Source organism: Argentina silus (genome assembly GCF_951799395.1).
Source record: "Argentina silus genome assembly, chromosome: 1".
NCBI classification, from domain to species: Eukaryota; Metazoa; Chordata; class Actinopteri; order Argentiniformes; family Argentinidae; genus Argentina; species Argentina silus.
Window position 1 is genome coordinate 28,023,622 of NC_139655.1, and position 11,963 is coordinate 28,035,584.

General features: G+C 42.9%; 3 protein-coding genes across 3 annotated transcripts; 2 read left to right on the plus strand and 1 right to left on the minus strand.

Moving 5' to 3' along the window:
* Nucleotides 1–219: 219 nt before the first annotated feature.
* cmbl (carboxymethylenebutenolidase homolog (Pseudomonas)) lies at nt 220–2,601 on the plus strand. Its single transcript, XM_083672228.1, has 6 exons — nt 220–298; nt 798–1,012; nt 1,254–1,361; nt 1,599–1,741; nt 1,918–2,009; nt 2,108–2,601. The coding sequence occupies exons 2-6, from the start codon at nt 798–800 to the stop codon at nt 2,285–2,287; spliced, it is 738 nt and encodes a 245-aa protein (XP_083528354.1). The 5' UTR covers nt 220–298; the 3' UTR covers nt 2,288–2,601.
* Nucleotides 2,309–5,047, plus strand: LOC310806193 (uncharacterized protein). Its single transcript, XM_083672218.1, has 5 exons — nt 2,309–3,815; nt 3,913–3,996; nt 4,102–4,164; nt 4,387–4,515; nt 4,662–5,047. Exons 1-5 carry the CDS (start codon nt 3,563–3,565, stop codon nt 4,943–4,945), a joined length of 813 nt encoding a protein of 270 aa, XP_083528344.1. The 5' UTR covers nt 2,309–3,562; the 3' UTR covers nt 4,946–5,047.
* Nucleotides 5,048–5,486: 439 nt separating this feature from the next.
* Nucleotides 5,487–11,322, minus strand: cct5 (chaperonin containing TCP1, subunit 5 (epsilon)). Its single transcript, XM_083672203.1, has 11 exons — nt 11,098–11,322; nt 10,399–10,459; nt 9,803–9,967; nt 9,154–9,352; nt 8,365–8,557; nt 7,848–7,997; nt 7,518–7,637; nt 6,595–6,780; nt 6,289–6,426; nt 5,976–6,156; nt 5,487–5,807 (listed from the first exon to the last, which is right to left on the minus strand). The coding sequence occupies exons 1-11, from the start codon at nt 11,200–11,202 to the stop codon at nt 5,680–5,682; spliced, it is 1,626 nt and encodes a 541-aa protein (XP_083528329.1). The 5' UTR covers nt 11,203–11,322; the 3' UTR covers nt 5,487–5,679.
* Between the last annotated feature and the right edge of the window lie 641 nt (nt 11,323–11,963).

The following is an 11,963-nucleotide window of genomic DNA, read 5'->3' on the forward strand; positions in this document are numbered from 1 at the left end:
ACAGAGCAAGGCTTACTGTATTTAAACTAACTCAGTCAATTGTCTCACCACTCGACTAGACAGATGACTGCGTTGTCACTGACCAATCTTGACAATCATAAAGCTGATTTTTCAGAGGATCAATCTAATTGGTTTTGAATTTCGGACTGTGAACGTAACACCCAATCCAAAGGGGGGCGTTTGTCTCTAAGTAGCCATTCACACGATTCCCAGTATTATTACTATATGAGGGACAACGAACATCCGTAGAAAACAGTAAGAGTAGGCCTACCTGACAAACAACATACAGAAACACAAGGTAAGTGAATAAACATTAATATAGAGTAATAGTTTGTTGAAATAACTAGTGGTTCTACTCGTAAAGTTCAGCTGTATTTTCTGTATAAGGTTCATACAAAAGAATAGTAGAACTTGAATCCAAATGCAAGGCGTCAAAAAAGTTTACGATTTATGTTTTATGGTGAATAAGAATGTTGCCATGTTGCACTGGAACCGGGAGGACCAGGAATTGGGTACATTCTAATGGTGACATTGTGATTATTCACCCTTAAGTAAGGCTGTGTCACAAGAGTGCAAGCTTATGCCCTTTGATGATCAATTACCACCAGAATGCCCAGAACTTATGCAACTTTAAGTCATCTGCATTGTGATCTAGTTTGTTGTTTGTAGCACTCATCAAGCCGTATTATTATTTGGTGTGTGTGTGTGTGTGTGTGTGTGTGTGTGTGTGTGTGTGTGTGTGTGTGTGTGTGTGTGTGTGTGTGTGTGTGTTTGTGAAATTTCTCATCTCTTTACAGATGGCAAATGAAGCAAAGCCGTGTCCATGTGATATCGGTGACAGGATGGAGTATGGAGGGCTTGGACAAGAAGTCCAAATAGAGCACATCAACGCTTACGTGGTAAAGCCACCCTCAGACACTGACAAAGCCATGATTGTCATTCAGGACATCTATGGGTGGCAGCTCCCTAACACCAGATACATGGCTGATATGCTGGCTTCCAATGGATACATGTGTGTAACAGACTATGATTATGACACCCTTTGTCATGCCTTTTACACCCACCTGCGGTTACACCAAATCTGTATAATAAAAAACAACAGCCATAAGTAGGGCTAGTTCATCCTGATCATGTGACTTAATGAGGGCCAAGACTTTTTTTCCTGGTCAGGTCACATGGTTAGGAAAAAACCCTGGCCGTACTATAAGAATTTGACCCATGCTGATTGTCTTAGTCTGTTGATGCTCTCACAGTGCTGTTTGTCCAGACTTCTATGTGGGGAAGGAGCCCTGGAGTCCAACACATGACTGGTCCACGTTTCAGCAGTGGCTTGAGGACAAGAAGCCCACTAACATCAACAAGTAAGCATGTGTTCTATTTGACCACAAGGGAATTCAAAACATACACTATGGGTTATTATATTATATATTTCCCAATGCGTGAAATGGTGAATCCTAACTTGATTGTAGCTAGCCACCTTAAATACTTAAATCATGAATTGATGTCAATAGAGGATGTATGTGTGGATATCTGAAGTTAGATTTGGCCCTAAATATCTTGTTCCACTAGAACCCTCGCTTTCCCTTTGGTGTCCCCAGGGAGGTGGATGCAGTGCTGAGGTTCCTGAAGCAGCAGTGTGGGGCCAAGCGGATTGGGGCTGTCGGGTTCTGTTGGGGAGGGGTGGCCACACACTACCTGGCCCTGGAGTACCCAGAGGTCAAGGCAGGCGTCTCTGTCTACGGTAAGGTCATAGTCATCAGTAGGCCACTCCAATATGATAAGAACCTCTTGCCACTATTATCATACTGCTTACATCCATCCAATCCTCTCAGATCTATGGGGTTAGGCTTAGGCTTAGGCTTAGAATGGACTACCTGGCTGTTCATCATGTGGAGTAAACGTTCTTTATGATTCCAGGTATCATTAAAGAGAGAGAGGACATGTATGAGTTGAAAAGCCCAACATTGTTCATCTTCGGAGAGAAGGATGAGGTCATCCCATTGGACCAGGTTTGTCAGTGTCCATTCTTTGACCTACTACAGCACATCTGAGTGCATCTGGTGATAGAACCTCATTGTGTCTTTCCCCACTGTGTTCTTTCACCCAGGTGAGTGTCCTTGAGCAGAGACTGCAGGAGAAATGCACAGTGGACTACCAGGTGAAGATCTTTCCTGGTCAGACACATGGGTTTGTTCACCGCAAGAGAGAGGACATCAACCCCACAGACAAAGGCTGCATCCAGGAGGCCAGATCAGACATGCTCAACTGGCTACAAAAATATATGTAAAACTACGTATCTACACTACACAGTTAACCCCAGCCATAAAGAAGGCCAATACATTGTATGGTTTGGTAAATCATGTTTTATGTGCAAATCTTCTGAGGGGGCCATGTTGACACCAAAGATTCCAACACAATGCCAATTAGAATGGTGTGGGGTGTATAGTGTCAATATGAAGGATAGATTGCAAAATTGTTCAGATATATGGCTCCATTGGCCTACTATGTGTAATGATCAACTGAAATTAACAGGGGATGTCTCAATGTGGAATCTGAGGTGGTTCAATATTTCTATTTCTTACTAATGCTGATGTATTTTTCTATTTTTTTTTTGTAGGAAATATATTGATATGAATACTAGCCTCATCCGTACTATATGGTACAAAATCATGATTAATCAATTAACATTATTGCACAATTGTGTTTTGCATCATCAATTTATCGTGAAAACAGAGTGGAAGTACAGAGAGCCATATTTCATAGCAGTATCTCTGGTGGGTCAGTGGGTCCCTGGATAATGTTTATTAAGTGGGTTACCTGCAAAAGGCTTAGTTGGGTTGCAGTTACAAAATGTTTTGGGAACCACACCACACCACCAAAGCCATATGAGATTAGATTTTGCACTGACGACTGATCTGTTTTCAATGACCTGTTCTGCGATGCAAGTCTCTTACGTTCATGTAACCATTTAAGAATATAATCAATCAAATTTAATCAACACAGTCTCTTTGATTACAAAAACAGACACATATGGTAAATGCAGTATGTGATGTTTCATGCACAGTTATTACAGTCTTCTCAATGTATAATATCGGCCATGAAAGCCATTGGACATGGCAAGAACTGTACCTTGTCTGTGTTCTGAAATCAACAGCAGGGTAAAAACAAGTAATGCCAAAGATCAGTGGGATGGAACTGAACTGATAAATGTTTTGTACAGTAGGCTACAGAATAGATATGAACACTGTTTATGGCATCACATATTCATATCAATGTACATGTGCAAGTGTAATCATGTATCACATTAGAGTAACCTTACTAACATTACTTCATTAACATTACCTAAACCAGGTGGAGTTCTCCCATGGTCTTCAGGAACATCACATGCTGTATGTGTTTGTCTCTGTTTAATCAAGGAGTCCTTGGTGTTATTTGTGAACTTTTACGTCAGAGACACATGTCACATTTCTCATGTATTGGCATACTGTATCAAGAGGTTTGTGGATATAAATAGGAGGACTTCACCTCATAGACTATCTTCTGTCGGAGGTGTTATTTCAGAATGTGGTGTGCTACTCAGTTGGTTTTGCTGATCTGTCTGTCTGGGGCATTGGCACAAGGAGAGAGCCGAGGAATCAGGGAGAGTTTGATCGAGGGCCAACAGACTGAAGCTACCACCATCACCCCTGAGATCTGGACTGAGCTGAAGGAGCTCAGAAACATGGTGTGGGAACAAAGAGTGGAGCTGAGTGTCGCCAAGACAGAACTTCAATGCCAGAAAAACAAAGTAGAGGAGCTAGAGAGAGAGAATGCAGGTAATGTAACCGTATGAATATAGATCTATTAGAACTTGGAACTGTTTCATTATCATCCAATAGATGATCAACAGACTGTTCCCCACCATGATTCTAGCACAAGCAGCAGAGCTGTCAGCGACAGGAGCCAGAGTAACAGCCAGTGAGAGAAAGGTGGAAGAGGTGGAGAAGAGGAATGCAGGTAATGATGAGACACTTCCAGTGTAGCCCAATGACCAAGCTGTTTTTAGCATGTAACTTTTTAAAGTTTTTCAAAGTGTTTGAATGTCTTTCCGTGATATTTCAGTCTTGGAGACCAGATTAAGTGCTAATGAGAGGGTGGTAGAGGAGCTGAAGAGAGAGAATGCAGGTACAGCAGATATAAGCTTCCAAATGTTATTATGAACGTGGTGAATTTATTGTAAATGCATTGCAATGTGACCCTGTTTTCATGTTTGCCTTTGGATTAAGCTATAATTCTCACTCACACTAATCAGATCCTAGCCTATGAAATGCTTAGTATGAAACATTAGGGTTTTGTAGAATGTGCAAAAAACAAACAACATTCAAATCAGTTCACTCCTGTGTTCAGACAGACCAAAGGTGGCCTTCTCTGCTGGTTTGACTAACTCAGGATATATAGGACCCTTCAATACCGAAACTTCATTGATCTTCAGTAAAAGCATCACCAACACTGGCAGAGCCTACAACCCAGTTACAGGTACTGTATCACTCTATTCTACATGCACATGCATAGAAGACCTAAATATGTTCTTTGTAAAGCACACCCTGTCAGCAGTGGTCCAGATCAGGTTTCTCCAATACCTTCTAGAATGTTGATCTCTCCCCGCTTTTCCTCTGATTCAGGTATCTTCACAGCACCAGTGAGAGGAGTCTACTACTTCAGATTCACTGCCATGGAGGGGCGCAATACAAATAGTTTGGGTGTAAAGCTTTACCATAATGATCAGAATGTAATGACTTTATGGGAACACGCTGACAGAGGGATGCATGAGTTCCTGTCAAATGCGCTGACTCTAGAGCTTGAGAAGGGGGATGTAGTCTACATGCGTCTCCCCTCAGGGTTTGGGATTTATGATGATGCTAATAACTTCAGCACCTTCAGTGGCTTCCTACTCTTCCCTTTCTGAGGAGGATATGCTCTATTGACCTCTAGTCAAGAGTCTGGGCTTTCTGACCACCAAATGTTCTTCTCATGCCAATAATAAACACATTATAAAGCATTTAATTCTGACCAGCAAATCTATTGAACACTGATGATGGTATTGTGTACAAGGGCTAAATTTAGATTATTATTTTTTTTTAAGTTTTGGTTGCACTTTATTTTCCAGTACAGAAAACACTCGGTATTTAAACTGAAATGTTTTAACTAAACACAATTACTTCTTTTTCTATCAATCATTGTATCATTATAACTAACTCGCATAAATAGGACACAGGTAGATAGCTACCAATTGTGTCAAATCATTTGAAAGTGCCAGTTGTTTTACCACAACTACCAGGTAACAAACCAGTGGAACAGTACCGTGAAAATAAAGTGCTACCTAACTTTCAAGTTTCCTGCAAAACCACACAAGATGTCACATGATGTCAAGTGAAATACCTACTAAAGAATGAATCACCAAACATGGTGGTGTATCATCAAGGGTGAAGTGAAAACAACTAGGCAGGGACATTTCACAGACCAACATTTTAATGATGACTTAAGCACAACAGCTTCAAAGGTGGGGGGTTTCGTATCAAATGATAAATAACAGTACGCAGGTTAGGACAGTGCTCGAAAAGTGCCTAAGGCCGTTCTAGATAAATTTCAGAACACTGCCGTTCTAGAACACAGCCTGGCCTCGCATGCTTTCAGTTGGGCTCAGTCCTCAGACTCTCCGGGGCTTCTGATGTCGTCGATCTTCAGGATCATCTTGACCACCTGAGTGGCCAGAGAGATCTGCTGCTTCTTACCAATCAGAGTCTCGATCACATGCTGCTGCTTCATGTCTGAGGAGAGGGAGGACAGAGACATTTAATACCTTTGATTAAACGTTTAGGAAAGTGGTTATGCTTGTACATGTTATACAGCAAGAGGGTTAGAAGACAAAAAGGGAAAGAACTATGAATAAACGTGCTAACAGTGACCCTTCCTGGATTGTGTTTGTTTGACATTACCGTTGGTGTTGAGGTGGAGACAGTCGATGCCCAGGGCTGGGTTGTTCTCTGAGACCTGTCTGGCCCTGACCTCCGTCATGGTCTGGATGGGGTTCAGACCGCTGTTCTCAGCCAGTGCCATGGGGATAACCTCCAGAGAATCAGCAAACGCCCTCATGGCATACTGCTCCAATGAGGGGCACTAGAGAGAGGTAAGACATATATTAATATGACCATAGCATACTGCCTAAAATATCAATACCCTATGAGAAAGAGACAGAAGGACATAGGCTTTAGTCTGAGTACATTCAACTTCCAAAAAAGGTTTTCTGACCTTATCTGCTGCCAGGTTGACAGCGAGGGCACAGGCGATCTCAGAGGCTCCACCCCCATAGACGATGCGGTTGTCTCTGACCAGATTACGGATCACACACAAGGCATCATGGAGGGCACGCTTGGCTTCCTCAATGATCTAGCCAACAGAAACAGAACAATGTTCATTGAATGGAATAGAAATGGAAATGATCTAACCAACAAAACCGCATTGAAGTATGACCACTTGCATCTGTTAAATTTTCTAGCAATCTGACACCTAACAAAAGAGCTATAGCAATCAACATGAACAAGATGGAAGCCACACCATTTTGTTGCCCCCTCGGATGAAGATGGTGACGGCTCTGGAGTTCTTGCACTCCTCGATGACCAGCATGTGGTCCTTGGTGGTACCGAAGCAGATCTCCTTCACCAAACCGGCAGAGCCCAGCTTCTCTGCGGTCAGCTCGCTGAACCGTGGCACGATACGACCACCTGTTGCAATGGCGATCAGCTGCAGAAAAACATGACTAGGTTAAAAATGTACAGCCTTTTTTTCCCAAGAGACAAACACACACACACATGCACACAGTCAAAGGGTGGGGGCAGGGGAGACAGGAGAACACTGGTCAGAGTTGAGACGGGCTGGTATAGACATCCAGACCAGGTCATCTCTAAACTGCTTTGAAGACACTGTGCATAAATACTGCTTACTAGCCAGGCACACAGTTTCAGACATCTTGAGACTTCACTAGCGGTTCTGCTTCATGAATGTGACCCAGATCTGTTCATACTTTCAATAGCAGTAAATTGCCATCTTCTTCACAATGTCTTTATACAGTCATGTTAGTCCTATATTCTCAACAATTGCATATTCTTGCAGTTGATCTTATCGAACAGAATCACTGATGACTCCTTTCGAAATGAGACAGCCACAAAGTTTACTGTATGCCTTGTTTGACACCTCATTCACTACAGAGACAATGAACGAGCAACACAAAGGCATATAATGGAATTTCTGCACCTACAATAATGTCCTTTCAGGTCACCAACCATGGTCTTGTGGAGCCACAATTCAGCCCAGCACTGAAACAGCTGCTTCAGCCAATCAACTGCCAACATGATCATAAGCTGAATCAGCTGTTACAGTGGGCTGAAACAAAAGCCTCCACGCCAGTGTAGGTGACCACTGGCTTATGGGGTAGAGTGGCTAGGGGACTGGGTGACAGTGTGCCCTTCTCTCTCTCTCACCTCGATCTCGGGCCCTCCAACCCAACGGACGGCAGGCAGCTCGTTCTGGAGCAGCAGGTGGTTGGCCTCGTCATCAAAGCCCCACTGGCAAATGGCCAGGTTAGCGCCAGTATCTTTGATCTGTTAGAAGAAAAAAGAAAAAAAAGAAATCAGGCCAAATACAATTATCCCCGTCTTGCGGTGGCAGAAAGGAACAAAGTACATGCACACCACAAATATGACTGAAATAACTATTCCTAGACATGACGAATTTCTCATCAGTTATAACTGTATTGCCACTCATGTTCATTCAAACACAGACCATCAAGAGACCAGCATGTGGCTACTGACCGTGCGGATCATCTCAAGGAACTTTTCCTTCTCGTACTTCTGCAGAGCTTTGTAGTCCTCTACTGAGGTCACATCCAACTTGTGCTTGGTCTTGGGCTTTGGGGGCTCAAATGGGCAGGTAAGGATGGCAATCTTTGTGTCTTTCAGAAGCTGAGGGAGGAGAAAGGAGAGCTTTATAGATAGAACACAGCTACAGGTCTTTAGCTAATGTTCTTATGATTATGGGACATTGTCAGCTCCCTCACAGGTCTTGGATGGGAAGCTAGTCCCAATAAGAGAGGTGAGAAGGCTATGATGCTGTTTCCCCTGTCAATGCCAGAGCACTCAACTGGGCACGAGTGACTGGAGTAAGGGAGGGGAGGAGCAGCTAGCTGATTTTAATTCCAGAGTTCCTTCCTTCCTTCTACCCATGTTCATGTTACTTGGCTAAGTTAACGCAGCACAAGGGCAGATGGGAAGAAACTACTATCGGGAATTAAATACAGCCCTGGTCTCTACTGCATGACCGTATTTGCACCTTAGGCATCTGTGGGTGGCTGAACTCCTTGTCCACGATGACTCCTTTGATGAGCTGTGTGTCCTCCAGCTTGCCTCCCACCTTGCCCTCCATCTTAATCAGCTCAAAGTCTACGTCCTTCCTGTTCAAGTCTGCCACAGTGAGAATGGCTTTCACAGCAATCTCCGCCATTTGTCTGTGGCAGCGGTTGATCCTGAAAGAGAACATTTGAGAAGGCTATATGAATACCCATCACATCTGACTGTAAATGAATCTAATGGTTTATATTGGACTGATGAAAAGTAAAAAATAAAAATAAAAATCCAGGCTGGCTCTATTATGGCACTGCTCTGGAAATGGGTTATTAATCTAATGAGCACTTCACAAGTTGGTACATTACGGGAAATTGTCAGCTCTCTCACAAGTCTTGGATAGGAAGCTAGTCCCAGTAAGAGAGGTGAGAAGTCTATGATGCTGTTTCCCCTGTCAATGCCAGAGCACTCAACTGGGCACGAGTGACTGGAGTAAGGGAGGGGAGGAGCAGTATCAGTTAGCTACTGGTTTATCTGGCTGTATACAAATCCCTAACAACAACTGCAGTGGTCCCATCACCAATCTCAATCAATCATGTTGATAATATGCAATATGAAATCAAGTGTAAATCGACAATAAAAAATCCCCCATAAAGGGACTAAGAAGTTGAAGTGACCTGCAGAATAGCCACACCCATCTAGAATTAAAATGTCTACAAGTTGAACCTAAATGTGTCACAGGCGATTGCTATGCCAACAAACGGCGAAGCAGACTCACACTTTGGAGCCCAGCGTTGTCATGGCTGTCTGGATGAGGGGCTCTGTGTTGCTAGGGTCGTAGGGGAAGCTCTCGCTGATCTTGTCCAACTGATTAATGGCAATGCGTGCAGCCTGGTCATAACCGTCGGAGATGCGGATGGGGTGGATGCCCCGGTCCAGCAGCTGCTCTGCCTGCTCCAGAAGAGCCCCAGCCAGCACTGTTGTGCAGAGAGACATTGGATGGTTACAAACACACATGTTTATACACCTTTTACTTGTGCAGTCTCCCTGTTTTGTCAAATGTTGCCAGTTATGATGAAATAGCAGAATGGGAGAAGAGAGATGCATACTCTTCCAGATTTGTATTGCATTTAAAAAAAAATTAAAGGCTAAAAACCTGGGCTGCATGATTATGGCACGGCTCTGGAAATGGGTTATTAATCTAATGAGCACATCACAGATTGGTACACTAAGGGAAATTGTCAGCTCTCTCACAAGTCTTGGATAGGAAGCTAGTTCCCAGTAAGAGAGGTGAGAAGGCTATGATGCTGTTTCCCCTGTCAATGCCAGAGCACTCCACTGGGCACGAGTGACTGGAGTAAGGGAGGGGAGGAGCAGTATCAGTTGGTTACTGGTTTATAATAAAATGGCTGTATATAAATCCTTACCAACAACTCCAGTGGTCCCATCACCGATCTCATCATCCTGAGACTTGGACAGCTCCACCATCAGCTTGGCAATCTGGTGATCCACATCCATCATGCTGAGAATAGTGGCACCGTCATTGGTGATGGTCACTTCACCATCCCTGTCCACCATCATCTTGTCAAGGCCTGAGAGGAGTGGGTCAAGAGAGGACCAATGAATTGCATTGCAAGTGTATGCATAGATTTACCTAACCACTTTGAAGATATATTACATATAAACATATTTACAGTGTTAATGCAGCCAGGTTGTTTTTTAAGTTGTTGTGGAAAATTCTAATCTTTGATTAGATGTTCACAAAACACCTACAATGTTCATTGTAACCTATGGCAGAATATTCTTTCTGAAAGAAAGGGACAAGATCAACTCCTGCACAGGTATCGTAATACTTGTCCATTGTGTACACAAACGCAACATTGGCTCTGATTTATATATCAGAGTCAGTTGTTGCATTTGCATTGTTTTCATATCGGAGGTTATAACCAGTTATAACAGCACATTTTGAAGCTGTTAAACCTTCTCAGTCCTCCAAATGCAGCCAGTGTTTGTTTGGACTTACCGTTTGGTCCTAGTGACGTCCTCAGCGTGGAGGCAACCGCCTTTGCTGCCATGATGTGAGACTGTAAAACACAAATGTGGTGATTACAGACGGGTGTCACTGTTGATATGATATGAAGTTTATTAAAACATTATGAATTGAGAACCACGAGTTGGCTGTGCATGGCGCATGGTAAGTGATGAGGTTCGACAGAAAACATCATTAGCCAGGCTCGCTAGCTTCCCATTGATACAGCAATGACAGTAGCTAGCAAACTGCGCCATGTCATTGTCATGCATTCCGTGCTAGCTCCATACAATAGGAGGCCATAGACAATGCAGCAACCTATAATCAACATGGATGAGAGTATGGGTGCTCGTAAATGCCAGTCCTGTCAATTGCTATGTTTTAGCGGATTAACTGCCGTGCCAGCTCTGGCGTCTCTAAATCTCCACCGACGCAAGATCTCAGAAAAGGGAAGCACATGGACAGCCAGCATGCCGTGGCTAATCAGCTAACAAATTGTTAGCATAGGTAGCTACCGTTTAGTAACCACAACGTGCACTAAGACATACATGTTTATGCACTGGTTAAAGTGTAATTTATATAACTAGTTAGCCAAATGCAAGTGTCTACCTAGCAAATTGGTATTAATACTGCTGACGCATGAATGAAACGCCATACTAGCTAACTAACGGGATTTGAAGAAACCCATTGTACCTTCAGTGCGTCAAGGCCCGATAACCGAGTCTTCTTATCCTGATCCTTGATGATGATGAACGGTCGTCCATATTCATCGAAGGCTAGAGTCCCCATTGAGGACATGTTGACTATAAGACTATGGCTGCCTACTTATGAAAATAAGACTTTTTTTCGGCGAATAAGTGGAGTGTGGCTGCGCATCAAGTCGCACGGGTCTGCCGGCGAATTCTGGAAGGCTCTCGGGGCGTGGTGGAGGGCGAGACCAAGAGAGTGTATGCTAATTTGCTAGCTAGTTCATTAAATAATCAAATCATTTCTCAAGTATGCAGAAATAATTATTTTTAGCTCTGTGTTTGAATGTTATCTTTTCCAGATACATTTTCAAATTTAAATCTACAATTTATTATATGTATTGTTCTTGTTCCTCTCAAAATGTTATTGAATGGTTTCTTCCAGTCTCGTTTCTTAAACGTTTGTCTCGCGCATCTAGTGAATCTGTCCTGATCTGTGTAATGGTCCTCTTGATGCAGAAGTAGACAGAAAGAGATGGTCATTTGTTTGAGACATGTAATTATTTGAACGATAATTTATTTGGCTCTTTTCGCTCATAGGCATGTAAGGGGTTTCTAATCAGCCATTGCCTGGGGACTTTGTATTACTATTGTTATTATTGCAACAATTACTGCTGCTACTTACACCCTATGCCCTACTATTGTCACTTTTTGTTTTATTATCATTATATTCTATTCTATTGTTGATTCGTTGATTGACTGTTGTTGATCGAGGAGCAAGATCATTTCACTATATCAACTACGGCTGTATGCGATATATGTGACAAATACTATTTGATTTTGATTTGATTTGGCTTCTGTGTCCATACTCTC